Source organism: Carettochelys insculpta, chromosome 1 (assembly GCF_033958435.1).
Source record: "Carettochelys insculpta isolate YL-2023 chromosome 1, ASM3395843v1, whole genome shotgun sequence".
Taxonomy (NCBI): Eukaryota; Metazoa; Chordata; order Testudines; family Carettochelyidae; genus Carettochelys; species Carettochelys insculpta.
This window is the reverse complement of record NC_134137.1, coordinates 365,822,953-365,839,686: the sequence shown is the minus strand read 5'-3', so window position 1 is coordinate 365,839,686 and position 16,734 is coordinate 365,822,953. Positions and strand designations below refer to the sequence as shown.

The 16,734-nt window shown below is 45.6% G+C and overlaps 1 protein-coding gene across 3 annotated transcripts in view; it reads right to left on the bottom strand.

Moving 5' to 3' along the window:
- FRMD4A (FERM domain containing 4A) overlaps positions 1-16,217 on the bottom strand; it is a 301,838-nt gene extending 285,621 nt beyond the window's left edge. For 2 of the 3 annotated variants that reach the window (XM_075017741.1, XM_075017751.1), the window contains exon 1: positions 16,044-16,140. In XM_075017741.1, coding sequence (XP_074873842.1) covers positions 16,044-16,082 — 39 coding nt within the window. In that variant the 5' untranslated portion in view covers positions 16,083-16,140. Of the gene's footprint in view, positions 1-16,043 lie in introns of all 3 variants that reach the window. The other variant, XM_075017733.1, reaches the window with a different exon arrangement.
- Positions 16,218-16,734: the final 517 nt, after the last annotated feature.

Below are 16,734 nucleotides of genomic sequence, written 5' to 3'. Positions count from 1 at the left end.
ATGTGTGGAACCATTTTTTCTCATGTGCACCAAGGCATGGACACATGCACCACCAAGGGAAACTAGAAAACCTAGCAGCGGGTGCTCTGCTAATCAGCTGGGTGGCAATTGTATCTCTCCTGAGCAACCGCACAAGTGCCCAACTTGCAGGGAACATTGGTCCTGAGTCGCCAAACCCACAAGACCCTTCCGAAATCACAGGAGACTGCATGCAGCCTCCTCCTAGATGACAGTGCCTTTTTCCCCAGTGTCACATGAAGACTCTTCCTGTCTGCTCATTTCCCTCTATGAACTCTGTTCTCCCCACCTTGATCTGCTCTCTTGACTTTTGTTCCCACAGCTTGTCTTCCTCTCCATTCCCTCCTCTGCATTTCCTTCATCCCCCCTTTCCTCTTTCCCTTTCTGACAACTGGATAGAGTCACAGGGACAGATTCAACTCTGTGCAGCGCCTTCATTTTCACAGGAATTGAGTTCATTCACACTAGGCTAAGCCAGGTCTACACTAGGTCTTTAAGTCGATCGTAGCTAAGCAATTCCAGCTACGTCAGTTCTGTAGCTGGAATTGACTTATCTATGATCGACTTACCTGACTGTCCTCACTGAGGGACATCAACAGGAGAAACTCTCTCATTAACCGCCTATACTCCTCACGATAATGGGGAGCAGAGGTGTCAACTGTCGACCCCAGATAGTTCAATTTCATGCATCCCCACTAGGTGCATGAAATTGAACCCCAGAAGATTGACTCTGACCCTTAGTCTCAGATCCTTGGAGTCTCTCAGTCAGTCCTTTCCCATGTATCCTTATGTAGGCTAGGTCTACACTAGCCGGGGAAGATCGAACACTTAGGTTTGATCTTCTAGGGCACCATTTTGTGCATGCGGGAAATGGCGCATTCCAGGATCAATGTCAAACCAGGAACTCCTTGCAAGCCGCAAAGTTTAAGGAAGGACGGTGGGAGGAGCACTCCCGTTGACATTCTACAGTGAAGACAGGGACCAATGTCCATGACTGCAAAATTGATTTTCAGTATGCAGTTGGCATACCTAAAATTGCGTAGCAGCCATTGACATTCCCAGTAAGAGTAGCCATAGCCGTAGACAGAGCTGGATTAAGTAACACTGAGATTCAGTGCATAAGGGATTAGATGGAATACCCAGACCTTGTTTCTGTTCCTTGGCTCTGCCACAGGCTCTTTGTGGACAAGTCACTTCACCTCCTTCTGCCTACTTTTCCCCAGCAGTATAATAGGGACAATGATAATCTCCTCTGTAACATGCTCTGCAATCTAGGGACAAAAAGTGCTGTGTAAATGCTAACCACTGCTGCCATATGCTGTCTGTAAGCAATTAAGTGTCTGCGAGGTTTGACAGCACAGCTCCACAAGAAACTTCTCTGTCCAATTGCCAGCTTCAGACAGGGCTAAGAAGAGTCGGGAGGATTTTAACCAGACTGCGTAACCCAAACAAACTGTTACTAACATTATCCTCTGTCTGCTCAGCATTCTGACACTGCACAGGCAAGGAAAGGAAACTAAAAAATTTGACTGTGGACTCTGAGATTAAATAGTGAAGGGACTTTGAAAGGTCAGTGTATATACTGGAGTGGCTTAAAACTTGATTTACCAAAGCCCATTTAATTGTTGGTCAGCTCCTACTCCCACATCCTTGATTTGTGACAGTTTCTATAAATAAATGCAGTGTTTTTTTTTTTCTAGTATGGTTTGTGGGGGGTCATATTAGCTATTCATGGTATTCAGGTAGCTTCTGGGTACTACAGGTTGAATCTCTCTAGTCCGGAACTCCCTCATCCAACAACATCCACAATCTGGCACAATTTTAATTAGCTGGATGATCACTTAATATGGGTGTGGCCAAGTTTCTCATAAAATTTGTTTGCAGCCACCAGCCCTGGCTCACAGTGTTCTGTGCTGTTAATTAACTCTAATTTACCTCTAAATGTTTTCTAAGTGCCCAGTAAGCAGTGGAAGTGTTGGTAATGCTGCTAAACAATATTGACCTCCTGTGGCCTGGCAAATTCTCTCGTTCAGCACCAGTCTGGGTGCTGGACGAGAGAGGTTCAATCTGTAGTGAAAATACCGATAGTTCCATGAACTCTAGTACCAGCAAATGTTTGTCTCAAAGTTCTGAAAGTATATTATTTGCTGTTTTCCTATTCAAATGTGTTTCTGCCATCCAGTCAGGAAGCCTACCATGTAACTAAGATGACCAGTTACAGAATATGAACACAACACAGAAAACAGTACAAGCAAATAGTCTTCAAACAACTAATTGTCAAAAAGTTATTTCATAAAATCATAGGACTGAGAGGGACCTGAAGAGGTCATGGAGTAATCAGTCTCATGCAAACTACTGCCTAAACCAGGGTTCAGCAACCAAAATAGCAAGAAGAGCCACTTTTTTAAAATTCAGTAAAAACTCAATAATTCAAGAGCTGCAATGAGATGGTCCTTAATAAGTAACATCAGACCATACTTTTTGTAACCTCTATTTTAAGAACAGTGCACACACAATGATTTGTAATGGGATTCATGTTTACTGTGGGAAGTTCACCATTTATCAGAAAAAAATCAGGAGCATTTTTTCTGTTTTTTGTTTTGTTTTGTTTTACTTTGCGATTAAAGTGTCAGGAGTCACAAAGAAGTCCTTGAAGAGTTTCACAGATCCCTGACCTAAACTATTTAGACAAGTATGTTCCAGCAACTGGCTCCCAAAATGATTCCCAGTTCAAAAAAGGGACCGAGGTCTACGATTTGAAGGGTCCTCTCTGAATTTGGATGCGTTTCATTTCAGGGCGCCTCTCTTCCCAATGACCACCCATTACACCACTCCAAGTCCTGCAGGAGCTCAGCCCCACTGATGACTCGTCCAGTTTTAACACTAGAGGGTACTTTCAATTATTTTACCCTCATATTTGCAACAAATAGGTGTGGCAAGGTGCCCCCTTGTCCTGCTTGGGTCCCACACCTCTAACTCCAGCTGGAGGATTTAGGCTGCACCCACCTCTGTTGTTCTGGGCTGGTTGGTCAGTCACTTTCTCTCCCCTAGTTACCACCAGGGCCTTCAGCCTTGCTGTGGGAGGGTAGCCCAGACACTCTTCCCTCCCCAGCTGTCTCTGCTAAAACTCGCCGGATTCTTTATCCCTGTTGTTTCTCCTTCTCAACCACTTCCCTATCTCGTCCACCTCCCCTCCCACTCTCCTCCCTCCTCCATACCTGACTAGGACGGCTTTTCAACCCGGCCAGTATGCTGGCAATGAGATCAGCTGGTTCTCGTTACTTAGAATCATAGAATCATAGGGCTTGAAGGGACCTCAGGAGGTCATCTAGTCCAGCCCCCTGCTTCAAGCAGGATCAACCCCAACTAAGTCATCCCAGCCAGGACCTTGTCAAGTCGGGACTCAAAAACCTCTAGAGATGGAGAATACACTGCCTCTCTCGGCAACACATTCCAGTACTTCACCACCCTCCTGGTGAAATAGTTCTTCCTAATATCCAACCTACACCTCTCCTGCTGTAACTTCAGACCATTGCTCCTTGTTCTGCTATCTGACACTACTGAGAACAGTTTCTCTCCATCCTCTTTAGAGCTCCCCTTCAGGAAGCTGAAGGCTGCTATTAAATTACCCCTCAGTCTTCTCTTCTGTAAGCTAAACAAGCCCAAATCCCTCAGCCTCTCCTCATAGGTCATGTGCTTGAGCCCCTTAATAATTTTTAATTGCCTTCTGCTAAACCTGCTCCAGCACATCCACATCCTTTTTATATTGGGGAGCCCAAAACTGGACAGAATATTCCAGATGTGGCCTCAACAGTGCCAAATAGAGGGGAACAACCACTCCTCTAGATCTGCTCGAAATGCTTCTCCTAATGCACCCTAATATGCCATTAGCCTTCTTGGCTACAAGGAAACACTGTTTACTCATATCCAGCCATTAATCTACCATAAACCCTAGGTCCCTTTCTGTCATACTGCTGCTTAGCCGGTCGATCCGCAGCCTATAACAATGCTTGGGATTCTTCTATCCCAAGTGCAGGACTCTACACTTCTCCTTGTTGAACCACATCAGATTTCTTTTGGCCCAATTCTCCAACTTATTCAGGTCACTCTGGATCCTATCTCTACCCTCCATCGTATCTACCTCTCCCCCAGCTTTGTGTCATCCGCAAATTTGCCGAGGGTGCAATCCAGTCCCTCATCCAGCTCATTAATAAAGTTGTTGAACAACACCGGCCCCAGAACTGAGCCTTGTGGCACTCCTCTTGAAACTGACTCCCATCCAGACATTGAGCCATTGACCACTACCTGTTGGGCCCAACAGTCAAGCCAGCTTTCTATCCATCTTATAGTCCATGGATCCAATCCACACTTCCTTAACTTATGGGCAAGAATGTTGTGGGAGACCGTATCAAAAGCTTTGCTGAAGTCAAGGTATATCATATCCACTGACTTCCCCATGCCCACAGAACCTGTTACCTCGTCATAAAAGCTAATCAGATTGGCCAGGCCAGACTTGTCCTTGGTGAATCCATGTTGGCTACTTTTGATCACTTTCCCTTCTTCCAAGTGCTCCAGAATGGATTCCTTGAGGATCCCCTCCATCACTTCATTACGGTTGCTTTTACCTGGGGCTAAAACAGCTGTTTCCCTTCCTCTCCTAGCTCAGGCTGCCAGCCTGATGTGCCTTTTCCCATGTTCTAACAGGGTCTACTGGCTTGACCCTGTGACTTAGTACTTGTAACGAACAGCTTGAACGGCTCCAGCCACAGTTGCAGTATGTATGACTACCTACCCTGTGGGCGGGTGGCGTATGTGTGCGCTCGATGCAAGGAGCTCCTGGCCCTCAGAGACCGAGTGCGTGCTTTGGAGGCCAGGGTGGCTGAACTGGAGGAGCTAAGGAAGGCAGAGGTGTTTGTGGATGAGACTTTCCGGGACATAGTAGGGCTGTCCCACCTCCAATCTGACAGTCCTGAGGCTGTTACGGAGGATGAAAGGCTCAGGGAAGGAGAGCAGTCAAGGGGAGCAGAGGGAAACCATCCCATAGTTGGGACCCTCCTTCCAGAGGGTGATGTTGTATCCTCTCGTGCCGAGGATACTTCTCCGGGGGAGGGAGCGCCAGCTGTTAGGAAGAAGCAGGTTTTAGTAGTGGGGGATTCGATCATTAGAAATATAGATAGTTGGGTTTGTGATGACCGGGAGAACCGTATGGTGACTTGCCTGCCTGGTGCGAAGGTTGCGGATCTCTCGAGGCATCTAGACAGACTTATGGGCAGTGCTGGGGAGGAGCCGGTCGTCGTGGTACATGTCGGTACCAATGACATAGGGAAGGGTAGAAGAGATGTTCTGGAGGCCAAATTTAGGTTACTAGGAAAGAGACTGAAATCCAGAACATCTTTGGTGGCATTCTCTGAAATGCTTCCAGTTCCACGCGCAGGGCCAGATAGACAGGCAGAACTTCAGAGTCTCAATGCGTGGATGAGACGATGGTGTAGGGAAGAGGGGTTTAGATTTATTAGGAACTGGGGACACTTTTGGGGTAGGGGGAGCCTATACAGGAAGGATGGGCTCCACCTAAATCAAGGTGGATCCAGACTGCTGGCATTAAACATTAAAAAGGACATAGAGCAGTTTTTAAACTAAGAGGTGGGGGAAAGCCGATTGGTGCGGGGGAGCACCTGGATCGGACGGAGACTTCTCTTACACGAGGCTCCATAGACAGGGATTCCCTAGAAGTTAGTCAGATAGGGAACGTGGGAAATAATATATGGGCAAGATCAGATGTGAAACAATCGTGCATAAAAAAATCCACCACGTCTGTGAAAGGCGGACATATAAATAGTGGTAGTTTTCTAACATGCTTTTACACTAATGCTAGGAGTCTGTCTAATAAGATGGGTGAACTGGAGTACCTCATATCAAAGGAGGAAGTTGACATAATAGGCATCTCAGAAACATGGTGGAATGAGGACAATCAGTGGGACACTATCATACTGGGATATAAATTATATCAGAAAGACAGAACAGGTCGTGCGGGTGGCGGAGTGGTACTATATGTGAAGGATAATATAGAATCAAATGAAGTAAAAATCCTAAAGGAATCAAAATGTTCCATAGAATCATTATGGATAACAATTCATTCCTCTAATATGAATATGGCATTAGGAATATATTACCGACCACCTAACCAGGACAGTGATAGTGATGCTGAAATGTTAAGGGAGATTAGAGAGGCTATCAAAATAAAAAACACAGTAATAATAGGAGATTTCAATTATCCCCATATTGATTGGGTGCATGTCACCTCAGGACGGGATTCAGAGATTAAATTTCTTGATGCCTTAAATGACTGCTTCTTGGAGCAGCTAGTACAGGAACCCACAAGGGGAGAGTCGATTCTCGATCTAGTCTTGACTGGAACGCAGGATCTGGTCCAAGAGGTAACTGTTACTGGACCGCTTGGAAATAGTGACCACAATATAATAACTTTTAATATTCCTGTGTTGGGAAGAACACCGCAGCGGTCAAACACTCTGGCATTTAATTTCAAAAAGGGGAATTACACTAAAATGAGGAAGCTAGTTAAACAGAAACTAAAAGGTAGAGTAATTAAACTAAAATCCCTGGAAGCTGCATGGAAACTGTTTAAAGACACCATACTAGAGGCCCAACTTAAATGTATACCCCAAATAAAAAAACACAGTAAGAGACCTAACAAAGAACAACCATGGCTAAACAGCCATGTTAAAAAGGCAGTGAGAGAGAAAAGGGCAGCTTTTAAAAAGTGGAAGTCAAATCCTAGTGAGGAAAATAGAAAGGAACATAAACACTCCCAAATTAACTGTCATAATGTAGTAAGAAAAGCCAAAAAAGAGTTTGAGGAACAGCTAGCCAAAAATTCAAAAAACAATAGTAAAATGTTTTTTAAATACATTAGAAGCAGGAAGCCTGCTAAAAAAGCAGTGGGGCCCTTGGATGATAAAGATATAAAAGGAGCGATCAAGGAAGACAGTGCCATTGCGGAGCGATTAAATGATTTCTTTGCTTCAGTCTTCACGGCTGAAGATGTTACAGAGGTTCCTAAATCTGAGCCAGCCTTTTTAGGCGACAAATCTGAGGAACTCACTCAGATTGAAGTGACATTAGAGGAGGTTTTGGAATTAATTGATAAGCTGAATAGTAACAAGTCTCCAGGACCAGATGGCATTCACCCAAGGGTTCTGAAAGAACTCAAATGTGAAATTGCGGAGTTATTAACAGTGGTTTGTAACCTATCCTTTAAATCCACTTTGGTACCAAATGACTGGAAGACGGCCAATATAACACCAATATTTAAAAAAGGCTCTAGAGGAGATCCTGGCAATTATAGACCGATAAGTTTAACATCAGTACCAGGTAAATTAGTAGAAACACTAGTAAAGAGTAAAATTGCAAGGCACATAGAAGAGCACGAATTGTTGGGCAAAAGTCAGCATGGTTTCTGCAGAGGGAGGTCGTGTCTGTCTAATCTATTAGAATTCTTTGAAGGGGTTAATAAACATGCGGACAAGGGGCACCCAGTGGACATAATATACCTAGATTTCCAGAAAGCCTTTGACATGGTCCCACACCAAAGGCTTTTATGTAAATTAGGTGGTCATGGGATAGGAGGAAAGGTCCTTTCATGGATCGGGAATTGGTTAAAAGACAGAAAACAAAGGGTTGGAATAAATGGTAAATTTTCACAATGGAGGGGGGTAACTAGTGGTGTTCCCCAGGGCTCAGTCCTGGGACCGATCCTGTTCAACTTGTTCATCAATGATCTAGAAAATGAGGTAAGCAGTGAGGTGGCAAAGTTTGCAGATGACACCAAGTTGTTCAGGACAGTCAAAAGCAAAAGGGATTGTGAAGAACTACAAAAAGATCTCAGCAAACTGAGTGATTGGGCAGCAAAATGGCAAATGAAATTTAATGTGGGTAAGTGTAAGGTAATGCATGTTGGAAACAATAACCCAAATTACACGTACTACATGATGGGGTCAAATTTAGCTACGACAGATCAGGAAAGGGATCTTGGAGTTATAGTGGATAGTTCTCTGAAGACATCCACGCAGTGTGCAGCGGCAGTTAGTAAGGCAAATAGGATGTTAGGAATTATTAAAAAAGGGATCGATAATAAGACAAAAGATATCATACTTCCCCTATATAAAACTATGGTACGCCCACATCTCGAGTACTGCGTGCAGATGTGGTCTCCTCACCTCAAAAAAGATATATTGGCATTAGAAAAGGTTCAGAAAAGGGCGACTAAGATGATTAGGGGCTTGGAAAGGGTCCCATATGGGGAGAGGCTAGAGAGACTGGGACTTTTCAGTTTGGAAAAGAGGCGATTGAGGGGCGATATGATAGAGGTATATAAAATCATGAATGGTGTGGAGAAAGTGAATATAGAAAAATTATTTACCTTTTCCCATAATACAAGAACTAGGGGACACCAAATGAAATTGATGGGTAGTAGGTTCAAAACTAATAAAAGGAAATTTTTCTTCACACAGCGCACAGTCAACCTGTGGAACTCCTTGCCCGAGGAGGCTGTGAAGGCCAGGACTCTATTAGGGTTTAAAAAAGAGCTTGATAAATTTTTGCAGGTCAGGTCCATAAATGGCTATTAGCCAGGGATAAAGTATGGTGCCCTAGCCTTCATAACAAGGGCAGGAGATGGATGGCAGGAGATAAATCACTTGTCTTCTGTTCTCCTTCTCTGGGGCACCTGGCATTGGCCACCGTCGGCAGATGGGATGCTGGGCTTGATGGACCTTTGGTCTGACCCAGTATGGCCATTCTTATGTTCTTATGCTTGCTAGTTTGGTTCCTTTAAAGCGAGGGACTGCAGTATTTAACGGAAAGAACGCAATTCTTATCTCAGCCTGCAGTCTGTAGAAATGCTGCTCTTCCATCTGGCCCTGCTATCTCACTGCGGTAACTATACCAAGAGGTGGAATGGGTGAGATCCGAGAAAGCAAACACCAATGGTTGAAAATAAAAGAGAGTGCATTGATTACACTGAGGCCTGAAGTGCCTGTGCTTTGGACCGGGATCAGCAACCTGCGGCTCTTTAAGGAGCCACTTGTGGCACTGACCGCTGCTGCTGCTGAATCCACTTGTGGGTCTGGAGGCTGCCGCCACTTAAGCAAAGCCAGCCATTAAAACAGGCTTTAGGGTTTGTTTGTTTAAGCAGCAGCAGCCTCCAGAGTTGCAAATGGTTTCAACAGCAGCAGGGAGCACTGGAAAAGGAAGCCGGCAGCTGCTAGTGCACTGCATGTGGAGGAAGGAGAGGTGGCGGGGAGGGGTGGCTGAGTCTGACCTGCTGGAGCCGCACTGGAGATGAGGAGGACGAGGCCCAGCAGCTGCCAGTCTGCAGAGAGAGGGCTAGAGGGTGCTGTCTCCCAGTCACATGGGAGCTGCTGTCCAATGAGAAGGGTTGCTTGAACCGCCCACCACACTCAAACCAGCGCAAGCGGGGCTGGATTGTGCGGCTTGCCGGGGTTGTGTCAAGTCCAGGGTGTGCACCTGGCACAGTGACTCCCTCCCACCTTGGGTACTATGGACTGTCTGCCCCACACCCAGGGCTTTCAGCTTCTCCCAGCAGAAATCAGTCACTTCCCTTCAAACAGCCCATAAATAAACACCCAGCAGCAGAGGGGACCAGCAGGAGAGGGGTTCATCTCAGGCAGCAAATCCTAGGGATGTGGGGCTGGGGGGATGGTATGGGGCTGACAGGGGGGTAAGCCTGGGGGTGGAGGCAGTTTGGGGGCAGAGGTGGGTAAAGTCTGGAGATGGGGGTAACAACTTTCGACATTGTACAAATCATTGTGTGCGTGCTGTTCTTAAACTTGGGGTGAGAAAGTGTGGTTTGGCATTATTTGTTAAGGAATGTCTTGTATTCATGTGCACTGCAGCTCTTGAAGTATTGATCTTTTAACTGAATTTGAAAAGAAACGGCTCCTCTCACTATTTCAGTTGCAGGCCCTTGCTTTGGACAAACCCGTAGAGCTGGTCTTCACTGCTGTTCCTGTGTCGATCTTGGAACTACGCCCTTCAGCAGAGGGCTGGCTGCAATTCGACCTACCCAGGCTTAGCAGAAAATAATACAAGGGGTTGCACTTTGTGGCAGACAATATTTAGATGTGGTTTTAGAAGGAAAAAAAAAAAAAAATCAAAGCTGAAGATTTTTTGGCCAAGACCCACAAATTATTTTCAGGGTGTGTGTAGTGGAGACGGCAGGGTAGTCTCTAAGTAAAAAGCAAAAAATCAAAATCTTGCCCTGACTCACCAGGCTAAAACAAAACCAGAGCAAATGCACACCAGTGTTTGCAGGCAAGGCAGCCCAAACAATGGCTAATGCATGCACAGAGTTAGACAAAGAAGTACCATTTGGAAAATGACACTGTGACACAGACACTTTTAGTCAGCATTGGCCTTAGGAATTAGGCGGTAACACAGTTTAGATTCCAGCTATGATCCTATGTGAAAAATCTTATGCTCTATTACCAATCCCCTGAGCCATGCAGTCCCCATAGAATGACAAGTTCTATGTTGGGGGTCAGCAACCCCTGGCATGGGTGCCAAGAGTGGCACACGAGCTGATTTACACTGGCATGTGAGGCGGGAGCTCAGCCCTGCCCCTTCTCCCCCATGCAGCTGGGAGCTTGCTCAAAGCCCAAGACCGGCTAATGGTACCAACCACCACCTAGAAGGTACAGCTCTGCATCTTAACTTATTCAATGAAGCTGCTGTAAGCAGGACTATTAGTGACTTTAAAAAGTATCAGTGTCACTCGGACTGTACGTAGATGTCAAACGGTCAAATTTTGGCAGTCCGTCTCCGAAAAGTTGCTGACCCCTGCTCTGAGCTAAGAGAAAATCCCTACCCTAATGTTTTCCCCTCTATGAGATGAGTTGTAGCTCTTACCCAGTATACTGGACAGGGGGATCTCTAGAGCAGTGGATTCTTCACCTGCAGGCACAGCCATATGGCCATGCAAGAGCTGCCCGCAGCACCATTTCATGAAGGGGTCTACATCGTGCACACAGACCTCAGAGATCCTGCACTCCCCTCACCAGGAACAACAGAGCTGTACTGCTTCTGTGCAGGCAGGGGCAGCCTTAGTCCTGTGGTGCACTACAAACACTCCTAGGGAAATAAATAGAAAAGAACTCTTCCCTTTCCCTAATCCCCCAAATATGCGGCAGAGATGGGCCTTTTTTAAGCCTATTCTCACTCCACGCCCCAGCTTGCTGTATAACCATTTGGAAATGTTCTTACCTAACTCCAGGCAGGACTGTCCCCTCACTGCTGAACACCCATGCAATGAGTGCCATGCCGATGAAGAACACCTATCCCTCGAATCCAGTATCCTGACTCCAGCAGTGGCTCATGCTGGGTGCTTAAGAGGAAGACTTAAGAACTTCAGCCTAGTGCACTCACTGGATCATGAAAGGGAGATTTCTTTCAGATCCCTCTTTAAAACTCTCCCCCTCTCCTTTCATTACAAAACCGAACAGTGGGGAGCACCTGGTTGTGCGCTCACCACAGCTTACTGTGCTGATCATAATCACCTCATGGTTTTCTTGTGGTTCCTAGTCTACTGTCTCTTGTCTCAGATATAGATAGTAGCTCTGTGGCACAAGGACTGTCTTCTTCTGCACTCGGTCAGTGCAATGAGACGCTGGCCTCTACATGCTACCATAATTCAAATAATACATTTCTTCCTGACCTCAGCTCAGTGAGTACCTGATGCCCTGCAGCATGAGAGTGGATGGACTTCAGCACTACACCTCAAGAGGCTCTATTTTAGCATGGAATCACAGAGTGGGAAGCAGGATGCCATGCAGATGGCTGCTCCTTGCTGCTGGCTCAGATCAGAGGGACAGACCATTTGAGCCTAGGCAGGATCCTTTCACTGACTTGGGGTGGAAGCATTCCAGAGGTACTAGGCCTGTTGCAGCCTGAAAGTCCATTATGACTTTTAAAATGGCCTGCAGATGCTACATCTCCTGTAGTTTCCACCAGTATAAAGAGGTAGCTGGGTGCACCAAGTGCAGGCACCAGCCCTCTGGAAAGCACATCTCACCAGTGAAATAATTTAAGTCGTTTCCCACCAGCATATGTCAAGTCACCCATATACAGTAACTCAACCCCACTGGCACACTGAACTCAGGTGACAGCTGCTTCTTGGATATACTGAGCTGCAGATCATGACTGGGTGGGAACATGGTGAACTGACAGAGCCATATTTGGAAACTTAGACTATGTGTACATTACAGAATGAAACCTGTGGCTGGTACATGCCAGACAACTTGAGTTTGGGCTGCAGAGCTCTCTCACTGGTGTGTAGACTTCCAGGCTTGCAGTGGGGAAACCCTCCTATCTCCCAACCAGCAGCAGTTACCTAAGCTTACCCTGGTGCTATCAACCTAGAACGGCCTTCAACACTGAAATCCATCCCCCAGAAGTCACACATATATTTTCCTTCTCCTGTTCTGCTCCCACCCACTCCCTATGACTCAAGCACGAAATGCTTCAAACTGCAGCACCCTCCAGCCAGTCTTGTGACAGTTGAACTGGTAAGTCCCACACAGCTACAGCAATGGTGCCTCTCAGTTATTAGCTGAATCTTTAAGAAACTGCACAAAAGCAAGGGAGATTTTTTTTATGTGAGTGTCGGGCAGAATGTTGTCTCCAATTTGCACTGAGCTGCATAATCTGCCTTTCTAAGGACAGAACAGCAGTCCTGAAACACTTTAAAGACTAACAAAATGATTTATTATTATTAATTATTTATCAGATCTGATGAAGTGGGTCTGTCCCACAAAAGCTCATTACCTAATAAATCATTTTGTTAGTCTTTAAAGTTCTACATGACTGCTGGTTTGTTTTGTTAGAATACAGACTAACATGCTACCTCTTTGTTTCTAAGGACAGGTTAGTCCTGGAAAGAGGCAGAGACCCTGTGCTGGATGTGCACAAGACTTTCAAGATGACCTAGCAGCAGGGCTTTCATATTCTCCAGGAAGACAAAACTATGGTAATTGAGGTGTTATTTAAATCAGGTCAATAACAGGCAGCTGAAAAAATCTCAGTCCCAAAGTAGGAAGTAATTATGCAGCAGGCTCTTTGGCTAGTCACAATATTATTAAAATATCATGTCAGTGTTTAAATTAGAGATGGTCGGATACCAGGGAAAATTATTCATAGAATACATAACATCACTGTTGTGTGTTAGTACAGGTCAGTTTGTTGCAATGTAGCTTACATGAAAGCCTAAGCAGCAAGACAGTTCCTTATTCCTTCACTCAGGGAACACACCTACCACCAGCACAATCACAGACAATACCCTACAACCTTAACTCTAGCCACGGATGGGTGCTGATCTTTCAGCCCCTCTTTCCTCCAGATTTCAATATTCTTCCCAACTGAAACAGACTGGGTTTGCCTTCTCCCCTTCACCCCTTTCAGACTGTTCTGGGAATCTACACTCACAGGTTTAAGGCAGCCCTCAAGAAGTCTTGTGGCCATTTAATAGAAGGGAAACTGAGACCCAGAAGCACAGTGACTTTCCCAAGGCTAAAATCAGACGTCTGTTTGTACATTGCTTAAAACTTTGCCTCTAAAACGAGACTAGAAATCCCACGAGAACAGACTACATCACGAGATTTCTGGTACTTCTAGGTCCCTAAATCACCAGGGCCCAATCCTGTAAGATGCTGAGCTCCCTCAAACTTTCCCATAAAGTCAGTGGAGTAGAGGATGCTCAGCACCTCTCCAAATCAGTCTCTCTGTCAGTATTTTCGCACTACCACCGCCATGCCACTCTGCAACCAGGAGGTGCACAAGAGCTTGAAAGTAAGGTGTGGTTGAAGGCAACAAAATAAAGATGTGGATTGTATCAAAGCTCCAGAAAGGTTCAGTCTGAGGAATGGGCAAAGGTCCAACTCAATTCTCTTTCAATCCAGCCCTGGGCAGTCGTTCCTAACCAAGTTTTTTTTTTAAATGCCTGCCCCAGTGTTTGGTCATGACATTCCTCTGGCCATTCCGATAAATGAATGGGGTCCCTGCAATCGATGGACAAGAGAGTTACTGCTTGTGCACATTGCAGAAGCAGCCAGCCATTCAGCTGACCATGGTGAGTCAGTGAGGCTATGTCTACAATAGCCTGGAAGACGACCTGCTCAGGGAGGCTCAATCTTCTGGGGTTCTGTTTAGCGTGTCTGGTATGGACCTATAAAATCGACTTCTTGGGGGTCACAGTTGACCCCTGTACATCTTGTGAGATGCAACGAGTACGGGAGGTTGACAGGAGAAACTCTCCCATCAACTTTCTTCAGTAAGGACAGCCAAGTAAGCTGAACACAGCTACATCAATTCTAGCTACACAGTTGCTGTATACAGAACTACCTATGTGCAGTTGACTTACTTTGCCTACTGTAGACATAGGCAGAGTCACATCTGGCAGCAAAGTAAATGCTTCAGTAATACTATAGACTTCAAAATAGTTACACAGGGCTTGATCAGTGAATTGGCTTAGGCACCATGCAGGGGCAGAAGGGAGCCTGCATAACTGATTCAGCAAGTGGGGTACATGCCAGCAGCTAATCACTACTAATGCCCCACTCCAGGTCCAGGGGTTAGCAGGAAGGGAACTATGAATTTTAGAAGCACAATTGCTTCCCTGTGCTGCTGTGGCAGACTCCATTCTAGACTGGGGATTTAAACCACTATAAGGGAGACCAGCATGCTGCCAGGGTGTTTGGCTTTATTCTCACTGAGTGTGCATCAGTTCATAGAAATAACACCCATGCAGCCTTCAGAAGCTGTCTTAGATGCACATAATACAATCAGCAACTACCAGGGGATTCATTTTCTTATGGCTGCTCACTGCCAGGGCAAATTGGTATTTTAAAAAATAGGCTGCCTGTGTTTGCTGAGTTCCAGGCAATGCTGCAAAGCTGTTGATCAAGTTAGAGACCAAAGAATTCCAGATTGTCCATAGCAGGAATAAATCAAAGGGTTGCAGAAACACATGGAAAGAATTCGAGTGATTTCAATGGGCTTCCAATCAGGTCACATCTCTGCTGAACACCGTGTCTCCCAGCAAACAGAGAAGGCACATACAAGCAAATGAGTGTCACAAAAAATGCCTTTTCCAAACACTCATGTGGAGTCATCAATCCCGGGTCTGCTGGTTGCTCAGTTATTCAGTCTGCCCTGTGACACTCCTGAACACCCTGACTCGCTTAGCATTTCCCTTCATTACTTAGTACAGCCTGGCAAAACTGCCAGGCAAAACTATCAGCTGTAACCAAAATAGACAAAGCACAAAAGTTATTTGCCCACTTTTACCTAATGACGAGGAAAAATGGCATTTTATAGCCCAACCCTATTAAAATCAATATTATTTCAAATCAGCAGAGATTTGCAAAGCTGCATTAGTACACAGAACTTCCCCTAGTTTGTTACATTGTAAAGCCAACTTTTAATCATTTTCTGCACACAAATGATCTCTCTTCAGGGCTTGATTCAGCAGCCTTATTCATGCTGAGTAGTTCCTTACTCCTTATGTGGCCAGTGGGAGTACTCAGGGAGTAAGGTGCAACTCAGCAGGAGTAAGTTGGCACAGTCCAGCTCCTGGGGAATGAAGAATATTTCATGTGCAAAACTGAGGCAATACAGGACAGCTTGGTGACTCCTTCTCCATGCCAGCATTTGCCTCCCTTACCTATGCAGTCAGGTGCTACCCATCTTAGGGCCAGCAGAACCTTGCAGTTGGTTTTAACTTAGACACAACTCCCACAGATCTTAAACCATATTGATCTGTCCCCACCTTGCCCTACAATGTGTGCTGAGTAGCCTCAATTCCCATTGATGTTAATGCAGAGCTGAGAGTGTTCAGCACTTTGCAGGACTGGGTGTCGTATGATGCCAGTGGGAAATTTTCCCAAGCAGGGACTGAATGGAGGCCTCAGGATTTGGCCCAGTGTTTTACTTACCTGGTAAACGGCTCTGGAAATGCACCATGGCTTCAGCATCAGCTGCAGGACCCGCAGATTTCCAAATCGGCAAGTCCTTAGAGCTCGTGAAGTCAAGTTCCACACCAGGCTATCCCAGCTGTAGAGCAGATCCTCAAAGCCAAAGAGTACGGCAGCCATGCCAGCTTGTCGCATGAAAGACTCAGTGCTCCCTATGAAAGCCAGTTAGCTAATTCCTGGATTCCTTAGAAATGCAAGGTTCAAGTGTCACAACGATTTCCATCAAAGGAGAAACAGCTGTAACCAAAATAAACTGGTTTGGCTGTTTCTTTCCCCTCCTTAAGGAAATGATTTCTTTCCAGGGTCCATGTGTATCTTCTCAAATCAAATTCCACTGAACGCAGGAATCACTAGGGACAAGGTTAAAAGATCCGTGTTGGGGGATGCAGGGAATCAGACCCACCTCACAAAGGGCTTCTTGGTTACTTTCTATCTCACTTCCCAGTGCTCTGCAGTGGAACCAAGAAACATACTTAGATCCAAAGTCATCAATTAGCTTTCAAAGTACTGGGATTCCATCCAGAGGGGAAAAAAAGCAGTTCTTGCTCCGCTTTGCCAACATTCCCAAGACATTCCGCTTAGAGGCTTAACTCTTTCAAACGCTACCCAAAACAGACGAGAGAATGGCTTTGCAATATGCAGAATCTTATCC